Source organism: Nycticebus coucang, chromosome 1 (assembly GCF_027406575.1).
Source record: "Nycticebus coucang isolate mNycCou1 chromosome 1, mNycCou1.pri, whole genome shotgun sequence".
In the NCBI taxonomy this organism is placed as follows: Eukaryota; Metazoa; Chordata; class Mammalia; order Primates; family Lorisidae; genus Nycticebus; species Nycticebus coucang.
In genome coordinates, this window is record NC_069780.1 from 77,978,567 (window position 1) to 77,996,303 (window position 17,737).

General features: G+C 48.1%; 1 protein-coding gene across 2 annotated transcripts in view; it reads right to left on the bottom strand.

Annotated features, from left to right (window-relative positions):
• Window positions 1-784: 784 nt before the first annotated feature.
• Window positions 785-17,737, bottom strand: part of GATB (glutamyl-tRNA amidotransferase subunit B) — an 80,963-nt gene continuing 64,010 nt past the window's right edge. For both annotated transcript variants that reach the window (XM_053582856.1, XM_053582862.1), the window contains 4 exons: window positions 16,078-16,211; window positions 8,017-8,095; window positions 2,597-2,731; window positions 785-1,199 (listed from right to left, as the gene is read on the bottom strand). In XM_053582856.1, coding sequence (XP_053438831.1) covers window positions 1,050-1,199; window positions 2,597-2,731; window positions 8,017-8,095; window positions 16,078-16,211 — 498 coding nt within the window. In that variant the 3' untranslated portion in view covers window positions 785-1,049. The remainder of the gene's footprint in view (window positions 1,200-2,596; window positions 2,732-8,016; window positions 8,096-16,077; window positions 16,212-17,737) is intronic.

A 17,737-nucleotide genomic window follows, 5' to 3' on the forward strand; every position in this document is an offset into this window, starting at 1 on the left:
CAGAGGTAACAATGACATATAAGGAAGGAAGGAGTGCTCCAGGGAGCAGCAGCACTGTCGTGAGGATGGGAGCGGAGGCAGCACAGCCTTCATTGTGATGCTGTCAGCTGTACCACAATTATTGTTAAAGGTCATGATTTGGATTTACTAGTTTATTATTATTCTTTCCATGCAAAACAAATCAGCTTAATGTTATAGCTTTTTTTCTGCTTACCTTTTTGGCCTGAGGGTTGGGGGGGAGTTGTCACCTGAACAATCTTTGAAGTGTAAGTTAATTTTTTTTTGTGCTATTTCAGTATATATTTTATTCATTAAATTTATTTGAAAACTTCAGTTGTCTTTTTAAAAAATCATTTATTTTCAGGTCTGTGCCTTCTAGGATTGGTAGGGAGTTGAAGAGGCAGTATCACTTTATTAACAGTAATGCTGGTAACAGTAGCCGCCCTACATGTATGCTTACACTGTGCCTGTTTATTCTGTTGTGTTTTCATCTGTACCTATTTTTAGGTCTAAATATACTGCACCCAAATTACAGTCTCTCTTCATCACTGCTGATCTGCTAATGCACAGCACATGGAACAGTGGCCAGACCTCAGGACGCGCTTAAAAGTACTCGTTGAATGAGGCGTCTTCCCACTTGCCTTCCTACCCTCCGCTGCCAGAGGTTCTGTTCACCCTTTTGCCTATCACGTTTATCAATTTCTCCCCTTTCAATAAACTCTATCCTGTTGTTTTAAAAAAATTGTTGAATGAACGACAGAATGAAAATTCTTAGAAAACACTGTATTTAAAACATGTTTTATTTAGTTTAGAATAACTAAACAAAAGAATATGGTTTTCCTTAACCGCAGCTAGAGCCATCGCGGGACCCTTTTGCTGTGAATGAAACAAAGGGGGCACTGCCATGTTCCCTGTAGAGACCCCACCCCGGGCACAGGCCAGGCGGCGAGAACACAAGGGTGGGGTGGGGACGGTGAGGCTACAGCTGGGGAGAGATAGGTGCTCTCAGAGCACAGCATGTCAGCATTCTCAGGGCTGCGTGCTGTCCCTCAGGGGGAGGAACAGGAACGGTGGGAGGAGGACAGCTTCCTCTCCAGTATAGTCTTTATCACAGTTGGATCTGCTCGGCTGAGAGTCGCCTTCCGGACCAGCCCAATCAGCTTGTTTATGGCTCTGGGGTTTCCCTTCACATCCATTACCTTTAAAGACAGGAAATTGAGAGTATAAGACTCATACCTAGAAATCCCCAAGGAAGGTTTAAGTTCACTGAAAATTAAATTCAGTTTCTTTTTCCCATTAGTATTAGATACAAAATGAGGAAAGGACAAAGGGTGGGGGACTGATGTCGGAGGAAGTTTCCAGGCTCCTATTGGGAGATTTTGGCCACCCAGCCTGCTAATTAAAATGAATGAGGAATGACTGTTGACGGCCGGAGAAGCTGGCACCCAGGGACCAGGACATGCTCTTCTCGGGCACCACAGTGACACGAGGACACCGTCCTGTAAGTGAGTAACCCCTTGGAGTGAGTCATGGAGCCTAATTGGTGAGGAAACCTCCCTGATTCTCCAGTGATGTTAAGCAGCCACTAAGCACGTACATGGCTTTCCCTCTCCCCTGGTCCTGGATGAGAAGATCCTTTCATTAGAAAGCAAATCTATATATTGGCAACTCATCCAGAGCATTTGGGCCAGAGGGAGGGTGCTATGGCTGGCAGGTGGGGGCTGATGAAGGCAGGAGGTGCTGAATTCCTGTCAAACAGCCCCTGACTATCAGGGCTGCCCGCTCTGCCCTCCCACAGATCTGTGCTCAAGTGCTGCAGAACAAACTAGAAGTGTGTCTTTATCAGTCACCACAGATGAGGCAGCATGATGGAGATTGCTGAGACCCAGTGCAGGCTCATTTTCCTTATCAAGAGCTCTTTACAGAGCTGTTAGTGTTCCTGGCAGGCTGAAGGGTGGGTGGGTGTTATTCTGAAAGAGATACTAACAATTTCTTCCCCCACTGAAAAATACCTTTAGACAATATGATTAGACTTGGTGGTGGGGGAGAGGGGATGCCACCCATTTTAGCTTTTGTATCTTGTACTGTTCTAAGAACACAAAATGACTTGGTTTTCAGCCATGCTCCTGTCAAAGATTTTCTCCACAATTTACAAATCCTTTTCCTTTCTGCTTTTCTTCCCAGCTCTTGAAGACAGGAAGCTGAAGCGGTTCCATTTCCCATCTCCCCTCTGCTAGCACCAGCTGAGGGACAGCGACATGCTGGGAGGTCAAAACCTTGGACTTCGTGTCCCCTTAACCACTCCTCCATGGAGAGTAAACTCTGGAGTGGGGCTGCTGCTTATGAAAAGAAAAGTTGTATTTTTCCATTATTCACCTAATTTCATCTCTTTTGACCTTAACCAAAAAGCTGACAAAAGTAATTAGGGAACTATCTATGAAACTGGACCAACATCATTAGGAAGCTGCAGCGGGCAGCACAGGGAGCAGTGGAAAGGCCCTTGACTGTGTCCCTGGGCTGGCCCGCTGCTGGTCAGGAGGTGGCCCTCATTCCTGCTGTGTATGAGGATATCCCCTCCCCCGCCTGTGACAGTCACCACTTGAGGATGTGCCTGCATCACGGAGTGACAGAGCTGCTCCAGGGCCTCTTGGTCCTGCATCAGTTCAAGCTTCTTTTCTGAAACAATCTGTGCTGGACTCTTCCCTTCATTCTTCCACAGCTCGTCAAATACCTACAGGCCAGAGGAGAGGGAAAGAGAGAGAAGTGGGGAGTCAGCTCTTTTGCCGGTTCCACTTGCTGCTGCTGAGATGTGCAGGGCCAGGGCAGGAACGAGCAGATTCAATTAAGACCCAGCTGTGTGGGCCTGGCCCGAAGGGGGAGGACACCTGGCTGCCCCCCTGGTGCCCCGTCTCTCCTGAAGCATCCCTGACTGGAGGGCTGGGGAACAAGGCCACTTGAGACAAATATAAACAAACATGCAGTTTTCTCCTGGGGTTGGAGTTCTCTCTTGGTATAGAGAATGAGAGGATTCTAGGGTCAGCCAGGTGCCCAGCAGCAAGATGGTGAGTCTTCCCGAGCTGCTGACTCAAACCCGGGCTACACCTGTAGCCGGCAGAGAGGCCAGAGGAGGCACAGGGATGGTGATTACTCAGACTCCTGCTCACAGGAGTCAGAGGGCCAGTGATGGATGTGTCTCATGTCCCCTGAATTAATTAACTGAGGCGACACTCTGGTGAAGGATGGGGCTCCACAGCTGCAGAAAGTACCCACTGCACTTAAAGCCCAGAAGCCCAGAAAGTGGCCCCACAACAAAGACAAAATGGAGTAACTTAACACCTCAATTACAATCCACAGGGGCCCCTGGTCTACCACATTCATCCCCTACAGGTACAGCTGGACCCAAATCCGACTAGGATAATTAACACTTAATAGTCTGTGTATTTTTCTGTTTAAGAAATGACAACAAATCCCACAGCTGATCAAAGGAATCTGGAAAAAAGGAAAACACTTTTAGGGAAGGCATTTCCTAGGGTGGTAGTTTTCCTCATTCCTTTTGTTTTCTAGTGTAAACCAGAATGGGGTGTCCTCTGTCAGCCTCCTGCTGGCACTGCCTCCCTCTAGCTCGGCAGCCATTACTGGGCACTGAGCCCTGCCTCTTTCCTTGATAGCTGAGAACGGCCCAACCAGGAGCCATTCCCTGGAAAAACGGAGCTCTTCAATAATTAGCACATACAGGACAGCAAATGAAGGGGAAGATGCTGTGAGTCTCAGCAGGGCTCCAAGTTTTCTCCAATCTGAATCAAAACAAACCACAAATAGTTATCACGGCCACGACAGGTACTGCACCTCCAGCTCAGCTTGTTAAGAGTGTGCAGTGATGGTGGCAGGGAAGTGTGCTGGGTGGGTCCTTGTGCAAGCCTCCCATGGGGCACCCTCTGGCCACCACCACCCTGCCCGCTCAGGGACAGCCTGCCCCTGCTCTTAGAAAAACGCAGGACACACGTGCCTCCAAGTTAATATAACAAATACCTACAGAGCCGGATGAGGAAGGTACAGCAGGGACACAGGCAGGAAAGGACTGTCCTTGTTCTCAGCATATTTGGTAAGGAGTGCCAGCAGCACAGGATTGGAGACGAGAACAATTTTTAATGCGGTTTGTAGGTGGGGGCTGCCCTAAGCAAGTCTGAAGAGAACTTCTTCCTCTTCCCCTGATAGAGTTTTCTTCAACTAAAACTTAAAATTTTAAAAACATTCTTCTAATTATAAAAGTTAATACATTTTCACTGTAGAAAAGATGGAAATACAGAAAATGCAGAAAAGTTACCTGCATTCCTGTTCCTTCAAGATAAACCGTGTTAATATTTTGGTATCTGTTTTGTAGCATAGTAGTCCTGCTTTCCCCCCACTTATTACAGAAATACTTTCTTACATTAAAAAATCTAATACCCATCAGATGTATTATCATAACTTAATTAAATTCTCCCCTACTGGTAGGTATCTGGGTTTTGACCAGAGTTCATCTTGTTTACCTGCATAGATCTCCAAAAACTCTCCTAGTAGAAAATGTCCAACATTGAGGAAGAGAGAGAGAGAGCTCAAAACCGGGCTCAGAGAGGAAACCCCCTATGAAGCCTTGCTCATGAAGAAACTATGCAGCAGGTCTTCCAGGAACACGGGGTTGGGGGGAGCTTGGTAGACACAGGCCAGGCGCAGCAGCGGGGCCATGCAGTGGTCCCGGGGCCCTCCCAGGTCTGCTTCTGCATGCGAGGCTGAGGGGAGCCTCTCTGGCTTGCTGAGCTGAGCGTCAGCCTCTGCCTGGGCCTAGCATAGCTGTGGCCTGACAGCTCAAGTGCTGGTTGGATTTGCTGGTGCCAAAGTCACCAGGATGGTGGCAGCATGCTTGAAGATCACTTCCAAACCCTACGGTTCAGAAGGAACTCAGGGCACAGTGAGGACAGCTGCTTTCACATGCAGAGAGGCTGGCTGCTCCCTGAGAAGCTGGGACAGGGATGCCAGAGAAACACTCTGCAGCCTCCAGGAACAAATGGGAGCCTGGAGGCTAGAGCACTCTTTCCTCCCAGAGTTAGAGCCCATCAGCTTAGTAATGTCATAAATTAGGGAAGTGGCCATTATAGCGCAGACCCCCAGCTCCCTGGGCTGACGCAGCAGACCTAGCTGTCCAATCTGCTGCTCACTGTGATTCAAGATGAGGACTGTGCAGTCCTGGCTGGGCCCAGCAGGGTGGGACCATGGAGACAGGCGGGCCCCATCTCCTGGCCAGGCTCTCCTGCTCCCCGGGCCCTTCTGACACTCAGGTAATAGTCTCTGTGGCTGCTGTGTGTGGTCCCACCGCATAAATTCCCAGGCTGCAGCCCACCTGTTTCATCGCACCCTGGGAAGTGCTACCCAAATGCAATTATTTCTGGCCAGGAGTATAGCTCCATCCCCTGCTGCTGCCCACTCAAGACAGACATAGGTAACAAGGCATTTCTAGTGCAGCCCTGGTCCTGTGTAAACAGCACCTAAAGTACAGGTAACACAAGCTGGGAGCCCCCAGTCACAGACAGGCAGCCAGCTTTGACAGTTGGGGCAGCTCAGACTGTGGTTCCCTGCGGATGGGACTCACACATCTTCTTCACTGGTCCCCAGAGGAGTGAAGGTCAGGGTATGGAGGAAAGACCTGCTGATGGCAGGGAGGGAGTCGTGACAATTACAGAGAAAGGAGACCCCTCTGTGGTCAAAAACAAGGATCGAGAAAGGTCATTCTTCTAGAAAGGCACAAACATCTCTACCCACGCCCCTCAGGGCAGGGCACAGTGTATGTGCTAAAACCAAGGCACAGACATCCAGCTATTTATGATGAAGCTTTAGCGCAGGGTATGTAACATTTTTCTCCATTAAAAGGTTTCTTTATAAAGAGGAGACTGGGTAAATGGCACACTTGTGTTAAATGTGATTCCCATCTCTAGGCAACCCTAGCTGACTGGTCCTTAGGAGATGGGTCATCCACATCTGTTTCCGGGCACGCACAGAAGGGACGCACGAACATCTGCACGGTCCCCCAGGGTCCTCGTCTAACCAGCAGTCTGGGCATCCAGGGCCTCAGCGCCACAAGAGGAATCCTGGGAGGCTACTTTCAGGTTGGCCCTGTCTCTAGTGACAGAGGTGCCTCGCCCAATTTAATGGTAGTTATTTCAAGGTAGCAGAATCTGAGAATCTTTGTATTTTTATGCTTTACTTAAATTCTTTCTAATGAACACATATTATTTTTCCCAAGAAATCAATTTTACTAAAAGCAGAAAACAAAAAGTAGGAAATAAAAAAGCAACCCCCGTAAGGCAACAGCATATAAGGGAGTCCCTTATGCAGCAGATGCTAAACACCTTTCTAATCAGGCTTACTTTAACTGCATGGCCTCCCAGAAGCCTGGAGTCACCCGCTTCTTTTTTTTTTTTTTTTTGTAGAGACAGAGTCTCACTTTATGGCCCTCGGTAGAGTGCCGTGGCCTCACACAGCTCACAGCAACCTCCAACTCCTGGGCTTAAGCGATTCTCTTGCCTCAGCCTCCCGAGTAGCTGGGACTACAGGCGCCCGCCACAACGCCCGGCTATTTTTTGGTTGCAGTTCAGCCGGGGCCGGGTTTGAACCCGCCACCCTCAGTATATGGGGCCGGCGCCTTACTGACTGAGCCACAGGTGCCGCCCACCCGCTTCTTTTAAACATGCTGGAAGTTGACAACATCTGAACGTATCTCTGTATCTGGAGCTAGCTGTCAGCATCTTCCAGCATTTTCCACTTCTTCCCACTGTACTATCTTACTGCACAAAGTTTTTGTTTTGTTTTCTTGTGGGGCAGGATGGGTAGAAAGAAGCAGAAGGTATTTTTTCCTCTTTCATTTCAAATGCTGTAATTCATCACTCTTACGTATATATGTAGTTTTTTTCTGCCCTCAGGACTTATACTCTTTTTGCAAACATAGAGCATTGCCATAAACAGCTGTATTCCTTTGACACCCAACAACCAAAAGCCTTTCCTAAATGTGGTGAGGTCCCTGTAGGTGGCAGCCCACGCAGGGTGGGTAAACATGGCCTTTATTAGTCCCCGTCCCCAGTTTCACAGCAGAGCTGGGTGTATGTTCTGTGGTGCCTCATAATTAGCCCAAAGCAGCCACTTTCCCAAAGCCTCACTTTGCAACCTGCCACTACTGTGGATGCAGATTAATATTAAATGCAAAGGCACCATTAAAATAACATTACGGTCCTGGCTGAAGCACTGACAGCTGCGCTCTCTGAAGTTGAGATGAGGCAGCTGCCTAGATGTCCTCTATCTTTCTGGGTACTTATTTGTGAGAGTTTTCTGAGTTCCCAGAATCTTTCACCCAGTCCAGCACTGTTCCATAGAGGTGTGGACAAGACAAAAGGCCACCTAGGACGATGCTGTTTCTCTGAGTTTTCACACACTGGGCGTGTGTGTAATATTTTACCAGCTAAGTGCACAGTGGCCTCACCCTCCTCACAGAGAGGACTGATGCTCTGATGGCAGCCACATGGCAGAGGCTGAGGAGGACCTGGGGCTGCAGGGAGCTGAGCTGAGGCTGCCCTGACATGGGGACACTGCTCACAGCCTGTGACCCCTGTGTTAGAGGCCTGGGGGAGACAAGTTTGAGGGAGATGCTCAGGGCAAGTCAAATGGAAACAACTGCCCACACTACACAGGTTGGCTTCACAGCCTTGCTACATGGAGTGCCTCTGCCTTTCGGCATAAAAGGTAGGCTATGTTAACCAGTGTGATGAAAATGCGTCAAACTGTTTATAAAACCAGTGTATTGTGCACCATGATTGCATTAATGTACATAGCTATGATTTAATAAAAAAACAAAACAAACAAACAAAAAAACATCGCTACAAGCATTTAATACTTCCATGATGAAAGTCACTTAGTGATGGCCTCTGGGTATCACAGGAAACATTTATTGGAACAGTGGAGCCGTCAGGCACTTTTGGGGTGTGCACATACCTGTTTAGCAGCTGATGAAGAAATTGCTTTGCTGTCCAGCAGGTCAAGAAGCTCGGCAAGTGCAGAGGCTGTGACGGGACTAGCGGTCCCAAAAAAGGAGAGAAGACACATTTACAATGCACGCTGTCAGGAATCCATGAGCTGTTATTCTGGATCAGAACTCAACCTGGCAGGTTTAAATGATCGAGACCCGTGCCCAGGGATGAAGATAACAGACCAGCTGGGTGCTCTTTCTATTTTGTGTTTTAGGATATAACAAATGTTTGTGACTAGTGTTTTTCCTTTCTTTTACCACCCAACACTAACAGCTGTTTGGCAGAAGTTGTAGCAACAGACAACTGCTTGGTATAATTAGTCAAAAAAGGGAGGTGGCTGCAAAATTCATGAACCATGATGAGAAAAAGAAAATAACGTCCAGTAATTAAATATTTTCAACTGAAAGATCAGCCTAAAAATCACTTCAAACAAAACAGCTAACAAAGCCACTTTTCTGGGTGTTTCTGTGGAAATATAAATTCCTTTTAATTGTAAAGGATTTTGTATACAGGAATGCAACTGACTACCAGCCATGTCTTCATCCAGCCTCACTGACCCTCATATGCTCGTTATTTCTGTGAGCCCACAGCAGCTTCCTGGGCCAGAGGGGCCCAGAATCTATTTATACTTCTTTTTACTTTTATTTTTTTTGTAAATTCATACTTCTATGACATGACTTACTTGCTGAGATCCCGTAATATAAAAGGATAGTAAAGTGTCATTAATTCACATTAGGGTACATGCCTGGATTAAGGAAAAGGCAACAATGAATTACGACTATTTCTTTAAAAATATATGGTTTTGTTGCTTCTAAATATAGGCTGAGAATGCCTTATCTGAAATGCTTGGAACCAGAAGTGTTTTGAATATTGCTTTTTTTTTTTTCTTTTAGATTTTGGAATATCTGTATCATACTTACTGGTTTGCTATCCCTAATCTGAAAATCTGAAATCTGAAATGCTCCAATGAGCTAGTCCTTTGAGTGTCATGTCAGCACTCAGAAAGTTTAGGTTTTGGAGCATTCTGCATTTCTGGATCAGGGATACTCAACCTGTACATACAGCAACCAGGCTGATGAAATATCATCTATCTGAGGTCAGCAGGGGATTAGTCTGCAATAGAGAGGAATGACTTAAAATAGCACACTGGTGTGTCTCCATGTGAATGAAGGCTCCTGAAACGGCCAATAACACTGGATAAGACCTCTGTGAAGTTGTTTGTCATCGTTCACTACTAATTTCTTTGGATGTTCTCAGGTAATAAAAAGGAAACTACTGCCAAGTCCCTATGACAGTATCCATGAACTCCAAACCAATGGAGTGCAAGTTAGCTAGGCATGACTTACTGTCCTCTAAATCAAGGACAGTGAAATGTTACTAGGGTTGTTTGTTCAAATAATGAGGCATGTTTATTTATTCCAAAGTATGGATAAAAGGTAATTCCAAGTGAAAATTAGGTCTGGAGAGTGTCTGGTATTACTAAATCGGCATTCAGAACATCCTGACTGACTCTCTGAGGAAGAAGGGCAGAGGGCTGAGGAATAAACTAAATCCTTGTCCCACCTCCCACCTTTACCGGCAAGTAATAGGAAGGCAGGTTTTCTTGAAAGTGTGAGTTGCTTAGAAGTTCTGCAATCCTATAAAGTGTAATGGTCAATTACATTTTATGTAATTGTGTGTAGAACCCAAATAAGCACTGAGGTTGAACTGGATTTCTGGAGCATGCAAAAGATGAGGTCTCTGCCCCCATATGAGCCAAAGCTTGTCCTGTGTGTGTTGCTGTAACCGAATGGCTTATAAACAATGGGAATTTATTTCTCACAGTACTGGAGGCTGGAAAGTCCAAGATCAAGGCACAGGCAGACTCCATGTCTAGTGAGGGCCTGCCTTCTCACTGATGGCACCGTCTCACTATGTCCTCATTTAGTGAAAGGGGTGAGGGAGTTCTCTGAAGTTTCTTTTATAAGGGAGCTAATCCTACCCACGAGGACTCCTCCCTCATGACCAAATCACCCACCAAAGATCCTACCTCACCTTGAGTAAATCTCAAAAATATGAATTATAATCAATGTATCAGCCCATAGCAATGAAATGAAGGATGTGAGGGTGAAGAGGGACAGAAAAAGAACACAAAACAACTAAAAATGCCTTGTTTTACAGAAATTCGTCTAATGACCTCATCAGTTGGGTCATAAACTTTTGCTAAAAAATCTCTCCACTGATCTAACAGCACTTGGGATTTCTCAGTCACCTCTTGTTCCCACGGTGCTCAACACGTAGAAGGTAATTAATATTTGTGTCACCAGCAGGGCTCTCTGGTCTACTGCACATGCTAGTTCCAGATATGCTGGGACTACATCTGAACAGATGATGACCAAGATTAGTACCTGTCACCCCAACCCCACTCACTGGCTAGGCAAACTGAGCATCAAACGTGAAACAGTGGTGGCAGCAAGAGCTACTAATTTGCTGCTGTCAGAGAACACTGGTTTCTGGACATTGCCTGTGTCCCTGCTGAAGAAGAACACACAGCCTCAGCTCTGTGTGCTGGGTGGTCTCTCTTCCCTTAGATTTCCCAAGGCCAGAGGACGGGAGATGGATCTTTCAGATCTTCCTACTTCCAGTCCCTGAGAGCCCCATCTCCCGCTTGGATTTGGAGAGAAGACAGCCCCACCCTACCCTGCCCCAGTGAAAGGTGCTGTTCATCTCCATCCCCAGGCTGGTCTTAGGCCCACAGTCCACCCTCTCAGCTTTTGTCAGAACAGGACGTGAGGAGGCAGACACCAGCCTCAGCCGTCCCCGTGGCACTTGCCATGTACTAATCCTGTGTTGTTCATTGCATCGACTTCTTGGTGCCCATACCTGGCGCCTCATCCGAGCAACCACTCTGGACAGTCTCCCTTCCACCTGCCCTCTCAGCACGTGCCCTTGCCTCCCACTCCATAATGACATCAGCTGAAGCAATAGTCAGAATGTTCTAGTGTACCCCTCCTCCTCCATCAAACACCCCCTCCACCCACGCTCTGAGCCCCATCATTTTCCACTCCTCTGAACCTCTGCTTATTTTTTCTGTTCTGCATTTTTTTTTATTAGAGACAGGGTCTTGCTGTCACCCCTCTTAGAGTACAGTGGGGTGATCATTGTAGCCTTGACCTCCTGAGCTCAAGTGATCCTCTTCCCTCAGCCTCCCGAGTAGCTGGGACTATAAGGGTGTGAGCCCCCAGGCCTGGCTTATACTGCTGCGTTAATCTCACACCTTCACAAATGCTTAGATCTCCCGATTCTGAAAACACCTTTGGCTGATCTTACAGTTACTCGCATCTGCCTAATTTCTTACCTTCTTTTTACCAGTTACGATCTAACAATCCTCTGTGAGCATGTTAGCATCCCTCGCCTCCCTCTACAAGACCTCTTCTCTCAAAAATCATCCCCTCACTTGTTGTCAGACACAGCTTCTTCCCATCCTGCTGTTTTGACTCCTAGGAGTGTTAAAGCCCCTCGTGAAGACCCCTTGTCCCTCCTCTCCTCCCTGCCTGTCATGCTGGGTGGCTTTGCTGCCATCCTCACTTCTCTGCCTCTGCTCAGCCCGTAAGCAGGACATGCACATGTGCTCAGGGCCACCGCCGCCGCCAAGTCCAACTTCTCTCTAGAGGCCCCTCTGACCAGACAACGCCTTCTAACCCAGGACCACAAAGTTCTAGAAGGAGTCAGAGTATTTAAGGGGCCATACATAGTTTCTGTCACATATCCTTGGTTTTTGGTTATTTATTTATTGATTTATTTATTTTTTAAAGAAAAAGCCATTGCTAGTCACAGGCTATACAAAAATAGGCCCTGGGTCCATATGCCAGTTTCCCAACCCTGATCCTAAACCAAACTTACCTTTCTTTCAGAGCAGCCCTTCTGCTGTCTCTGTCTCAGCTGATGGCAACACTGTGCTTCTAGCTGCCTGCGTGCAAACCATAATGTCGTCTTTGCCTTGTCACCTACTCCCTGCAAATCTAGTCCCTTATCACCAGATCCTTGTGATCCTTCAAAATGTTTATTTCAGCCATCCTTCCTCTGTACTCCCAACACCGCTGTTATTGACACCGCTGTAACTTCGGCCACAGCGACCTCTACCAGGCTTCCAGTACCTGCAGCCCCACTCCTGGATGCTGTCCTGCATGACACTCCTGAGCTAATCTCCCTGTCGCCATCAGCCCCTACTCAGCTTCCCTAGCTTTCCACGGCTCAGAAGCTGCTGCCACAGCTGACTTGGAAGTTGAGCTCTCTCAACCAGGCTGGACAACTGGATAGCCACATTTGCCTGATTTTGCCATAAAATATGTGGTCAGGAAATCTGTCTTAACCAGGAATGTTGTCTTAACCAAAATAAATATGTTAACAATAATTTAGAATGAATAGTTAATAACCCCCCCCAAAAACTTTCAAAACAATATACTCAAAACAAAAAGTCAAGTTTAGTCAGAGTTTTACTAATTCACAACATCAGTCCCTGCCAATTTGATTTCTAAGTGTTCCTTGCCTGGGTGTCATTATGAGAACTATAGCTGGTTTTGTAGCATCTGCCCTTCTAGCTTGGAGACACCAGCCTGAGTAGCTGAGGCTGTTCACTAATAATGTCACTCCCGGGCAGGCTGCCGGGTCAGTCCAGCTTAAAGTTATTTGTACTGTGCGGGAGCAGAGCTGCCACAGCTCAGTTTTGGCTTCTCAGTTCTTATTCCACTTAAAGTGTAAAACAGAAGAACTGCTGTCTGCTTCCTCTGTATTTGATTTGGAACCACCAAGCATAATTTTATTTAGAACTAGGTGCCCTTTGGATTCTTAAAAGTCAAGTGTTGGGTAAATCCCAGGAGCCCAAGTTTACTCAATAGGTTAATTTACTACTCAGCTCTTTTAGAAGCCACCAAAACGGTTATTAAGCAAACTCCACCTTCACAGGCCAACACGTATGGAAAATGACCCAGAAGTCAGGCGACTCTGTTTCTAGTCTCTGCAGCTGTGGCACCTGCGCTAAGTCCCCCAGTCTCTTGCTCCTCTGCTAAGAGAAAGAGCTGAGCCAGAAACTACCTAACGTCTCTTTTAAGACTACAATTCAGCAATGCCATGAGTTACAATCAACTATAAGGAAAATGAGATGTTTTAAGCTAAGAGGTTACGTTTCTTCCAGAAGCACAAACACCTCATCTTGGGGCCTCCCTGGATTCTTTCGGCTAAAGTGAATCTTCCTTCTTCCTGCTCCCACTGCACTACATCTAGTCCTAAAGTAGGAAGCATCCCGTTTTGCCTTGAATTAAAACTCTGATGTACAAATTTCATCCTCCCCAGGAGGCTGACAGCGCCTGGGGCCAGCAGGTCCTGCCCATTCCCAGCTGCACTGCAGAATGGTGCCCACACCAGCTCCCTGACTGCATGGCTGGATCCCTGGGGACTTTCCAGGCGCTGTATATTTCGGCTCAGCCCTGGCTCTGTGTGCCACACTTCTCAGCTGTTCTCCACCCTCTGTTCCTGCCAAGCAGGCTCCTCTCCTTTACACACACACGCACGCACGCACGCACGTGCATGCCGGGCCTTTGCTGTCCCCACAGCATGGTGCCCACAGGTATTACCCAGTGCTCTCCCTCCCCACATCCTACCCAGCCTTGAAGGCCTTGGTACAGCTGTGTCCCCTCCAGAAACTCCTCCAGATGGCTCCCGCCTTCACAGAATGACCCTAATGTTTTCAGTGTAAATAGTGGAATTTCTGAATGGAAGGTCAAACCTGGGAGGACAGGGGTCAAAGACAAAAAGGCTACAGATGCCACAGGACTTCGGGAGACTGCAGGTGGCCACTGTTTCAGTCCTTAACATACCCACATGGCAAGGAGAAGGAAGCAGACCTGCCGCCTGCTGTGTGCAAGGACTGTGCCTCTTCCTCTGGAAAGCCCTCTGAGGCAGGCACTGCCATTTCATTTCCTAGCAAGGCAGCTGAGGGTCAGAGGGGGAAGTCGCCTGAGGTCACGGCTGGCAAGCAGCCAAGTTAGTTGGCAAGCAGCCAACTAACCCCACCTGGGTAAGTACTCAGAGAGCAAGACGCAGAACATGACATTGACGCTTTCCTTCTTACAACCTTTACTTTGGCTTCTGTGACACCAGCGCTGTCCTGGTTTCCCTCCTACTTCTCTGCTATCTTGTCTGTTTCCTCCTCCTCTGTCTGTGCTTCTCAAAGGCCAGAGAGCCATGGTCCCTCCCTTGGCCACCCTCACATGCTGGACGGTTCTCATCTACCCAGCACTTGGGGGACCCCTGGTATGCTGTGACTTATACCCCACCATGTACCTGTATCCCCAACTGTCACGCCCAGGCTCACTCCCGGGCCAGTGTACCCTTACTGGTGCTATGCTCAGGCCTCAGCTTGGCTGCTACTTTTTTCCCCCTCTAAGACCACCTCTGCCACCACTCTACAGTCAACAGCTCCCAGACCACCTGCCCGAGAGTGGGGCCCGCATATGTCCTGGGGGACTGTGCTTCCCACGCTTAGCACAGAGCTCAGCACACAGCAGGGCCTAAACCAACACACGCTGAATGACGAGCAAACAAGAACTCATATCTATACCTCCTGGAGCTCCCCTGTGGCTGCAGACCCATATACCCAGTCTGCTGGATACCCCCAAGGGACATCTGTCCTGCAGGCAGCTCTAACTCAGCGTGTCCAAATGGGACACGGTGTCCTCCTCACCCCCTCCTTCTAAACTCCTCTTCCTCTACCTCTCATAGATTGAATAGTCTGCCCTCCATTTCACCTTCTTGCCCAAGCAAGCCCCGTGGAAGTCATGCCAGGGTGAGGTAACTGCTCTCAACGTGGCCCACCTCACTCCAGCCTGACCATTGCCAACTCAGCTCACTCTGGGGCATTTCTCAGTGGCATTCCTGCAGGAGGTTCCCAAAGAGAATTCCTGCATCTAGTCTCTTCTTCTCCCTGTTAAGGAAGGAAATGTTCGTGTCTCCCCCAGATTCATATACTGGAGCCCTAACCCCCAATGTGAAGGTAATAGGAGATGGGCCTTTGGGAGGTGAAGAGGCTTAGAAGACATCACCCGGTTGAGTTCCCATGATGGGATCTGCATTGCTGTCAGAAGGCATGGGGCTCTCTCTCCCTCCCTGCTTTCTATGCCTCTTCTTCCCTCCACCCCCTGCTCACCATGTGAGGACCCAGCAAGAAGACAGTCATCTGCAAGCCAGGAGGAGGGCCCTCACCCAGAACTGCAGCCGCTAGGACCTTGATCTTGGACTTCTCAGCCTCTAGAACTATGGAAAATAAATGTCCATTGCTTAAGTCACCCAGTCTAGGATATGTTGCTGTGTCTGAGCTGGCTAAGGTATACCGTACCAAGCCCCCCATGTGAAACCAGCATGAGCCTGTCACCTATGGCTGTCACCTTTCAAGAGCTGATAAAGGCATTCACAGTCCTCCAGGGGGCCCTTGGTCACCTTTGCAGGTTTGTCCCCCTCTGTCCTGCCTGCCTGCCTCAGGCCCCCCCACCCTATCCCACTTCTGGGTGTCTTGGGCCTTGCAGGCGTGTGTGTCACCCAGCACTGCTCTACTGTGTTGGTGTCTAAACGCCCTGCCCCTCACCTCTGCCAACTCCCGCAAGTCCAGGGCTCAGCTCACCCGAGGGAAGCCTGGGCCAATTTCCCAGCATCCTGTGCACACCTCTAGCCTGATGGGATCTCCCAAGGCGACTGTTTTCTTACAGGTCTGTGTCCTTCACCAGTGTGTCAACATCTTGTCCTGCTCATCTTTAAACCCCTAGTCCCTTGCACAGTACAAAGGACATATCCACAGAGCTCTGAAGACATAAATGGATTTTCACACGGGACAGAGAACAGATTTAGCATTTGGAATTCACAGGGGATATTTGTGTCTTATTAGGAGATCCAGAGGGAGAACAGGGAGAGCAAAAAACTGCACCTGCCCTATTTCTGCGGCTTTGGGACACAGAGTCCATCATAAAGGAAGAAAGAAATCCCCACTCTCACTCACCTCTCCCTGACACCCAGGTTCTGTTGCTTTAAATAGCCCAGAAAAGTGTTGAGGACCCAACTCGTCACCTTTTTTGGCTCTGCCCTAGTTTCTTTCATCACATTTTGGAAGAACGCCAGTAGGTCAACTTCATTCTGTTAAAAAAAAAAAAAAAAAAAAAAAAATCATATACAGCTTCCCCCAAAACGGAAGCTCAGCATTCTGAAGGCAAATCAGGAACTGTCACCCTTTGCCTCATCTGAGACAGCTTCTTTTTCTTTGCTGAACACTGAGATGTCACCTGAAAATTCTGATCACCTCCAGTTAAGGGCGAGTGTTCTACTTCTCTCCTGTCACTGTGCAGCATTTGTGCAGTGTTTGCTCAAAGGAATAAACACATCTTAGAGAGCCCTGGCTTTGCAGCCAGACGGTGAAATTCAACATCCCCCAGACTTGTGGCCTTCTCGGCGTCAGCCTGTGTGCCCCACAGCCTTTATCCCTGAGCTGCAAACTGGAGACACTGTTTGGCCTGAGTTTAACATCCTTTCTCTTTCTAGGCCTCTCTTCTGCGGGAAGTCCTGGTGATTGCTAGAGAAGAAGGTAGTAAACAAAGTAAATCCAAAAGTCCAAACAAAATATTCTACTCCTAAACAATCAAAAGTGGATCATAAATGCATTCATCTTCCCATCACCCCAAGAGGTAGACAAGAACGGTTTTGAAATGTTTCCAAAACGCAGCACGAGCACATGTGACCCACTTAGGCCACAGAAGGGCTAAGGGGGGAGCAGCTCCCGGGTGCAGCTGGCTCTGCCTCCCAGCTCACTCCAGGATAGCGGTTAGCTCACCAAGGAGACGGTGCTATTTGTCCCCTCTGGATGGTCAGCTGCAGCACCCAGAGCCACGCTGTCCTTGTTTACTCTCTAACCAGAGCTAAGCAGTGCTGGGCCACGGCTGCTGCTCGCTAAGTACCCGTGGATGGGATAAGGGGCTCCCATCAGCGAGTGTTTGTGAAAAGCACACCTGAGCCTGTTTTTATCATGTCACACCCACCTTTAATTACTGGAATCGCCACAGGTATGTGAACGACTAACCCTCAGGCACACATCAAGTTCTACACCCCAGCTAGCTGCTGGCTCAGATCTAGCAGAACCAAGAAATTTAGCTAAGTCCTCACCTAATGTCAGTAAGAAAAACATAAGCCTGTTCTATTTAGGCAGGGAGGTTGAAATTTCCTAATGCTTGGGCGGTGCCTGTGGCTCAGTGAGTAGGGCGCCGGCCCCATACACAGAGGGTGGCGAGTTTGAACCTGGCCCCGGACAAACTGCAACAAAAAAATAGCCAGGCGTTGTGGCAGGTCCTGTAGTCGCAGCTACTCAGGAGGCTGAGGCAGGAGAATCGCCTAAAGCCCAAGAGCTGGAGGTTGCTGTGAGAGCTGTGATGCCATGGCACTCTACTGAGGGTGACAAAATAAGACTCTGTCTCTAAAAAAAAAAAAAAAAGAAATTTCCTAACGCAGTGGGTGAAAAAAATTTTAAGTAGTAGATTTCCCTTAGCTGCTGAAATTCAAATCAGACCAAAGATTCCTTTTGAAGTTCACACTGCAGTGAAGGCTCCCATCCTGGCTCCTTTCAGAGACCCTTCATTAAGCAAAAGAACTTCCTAGAAAAATAAGGTGCTGAG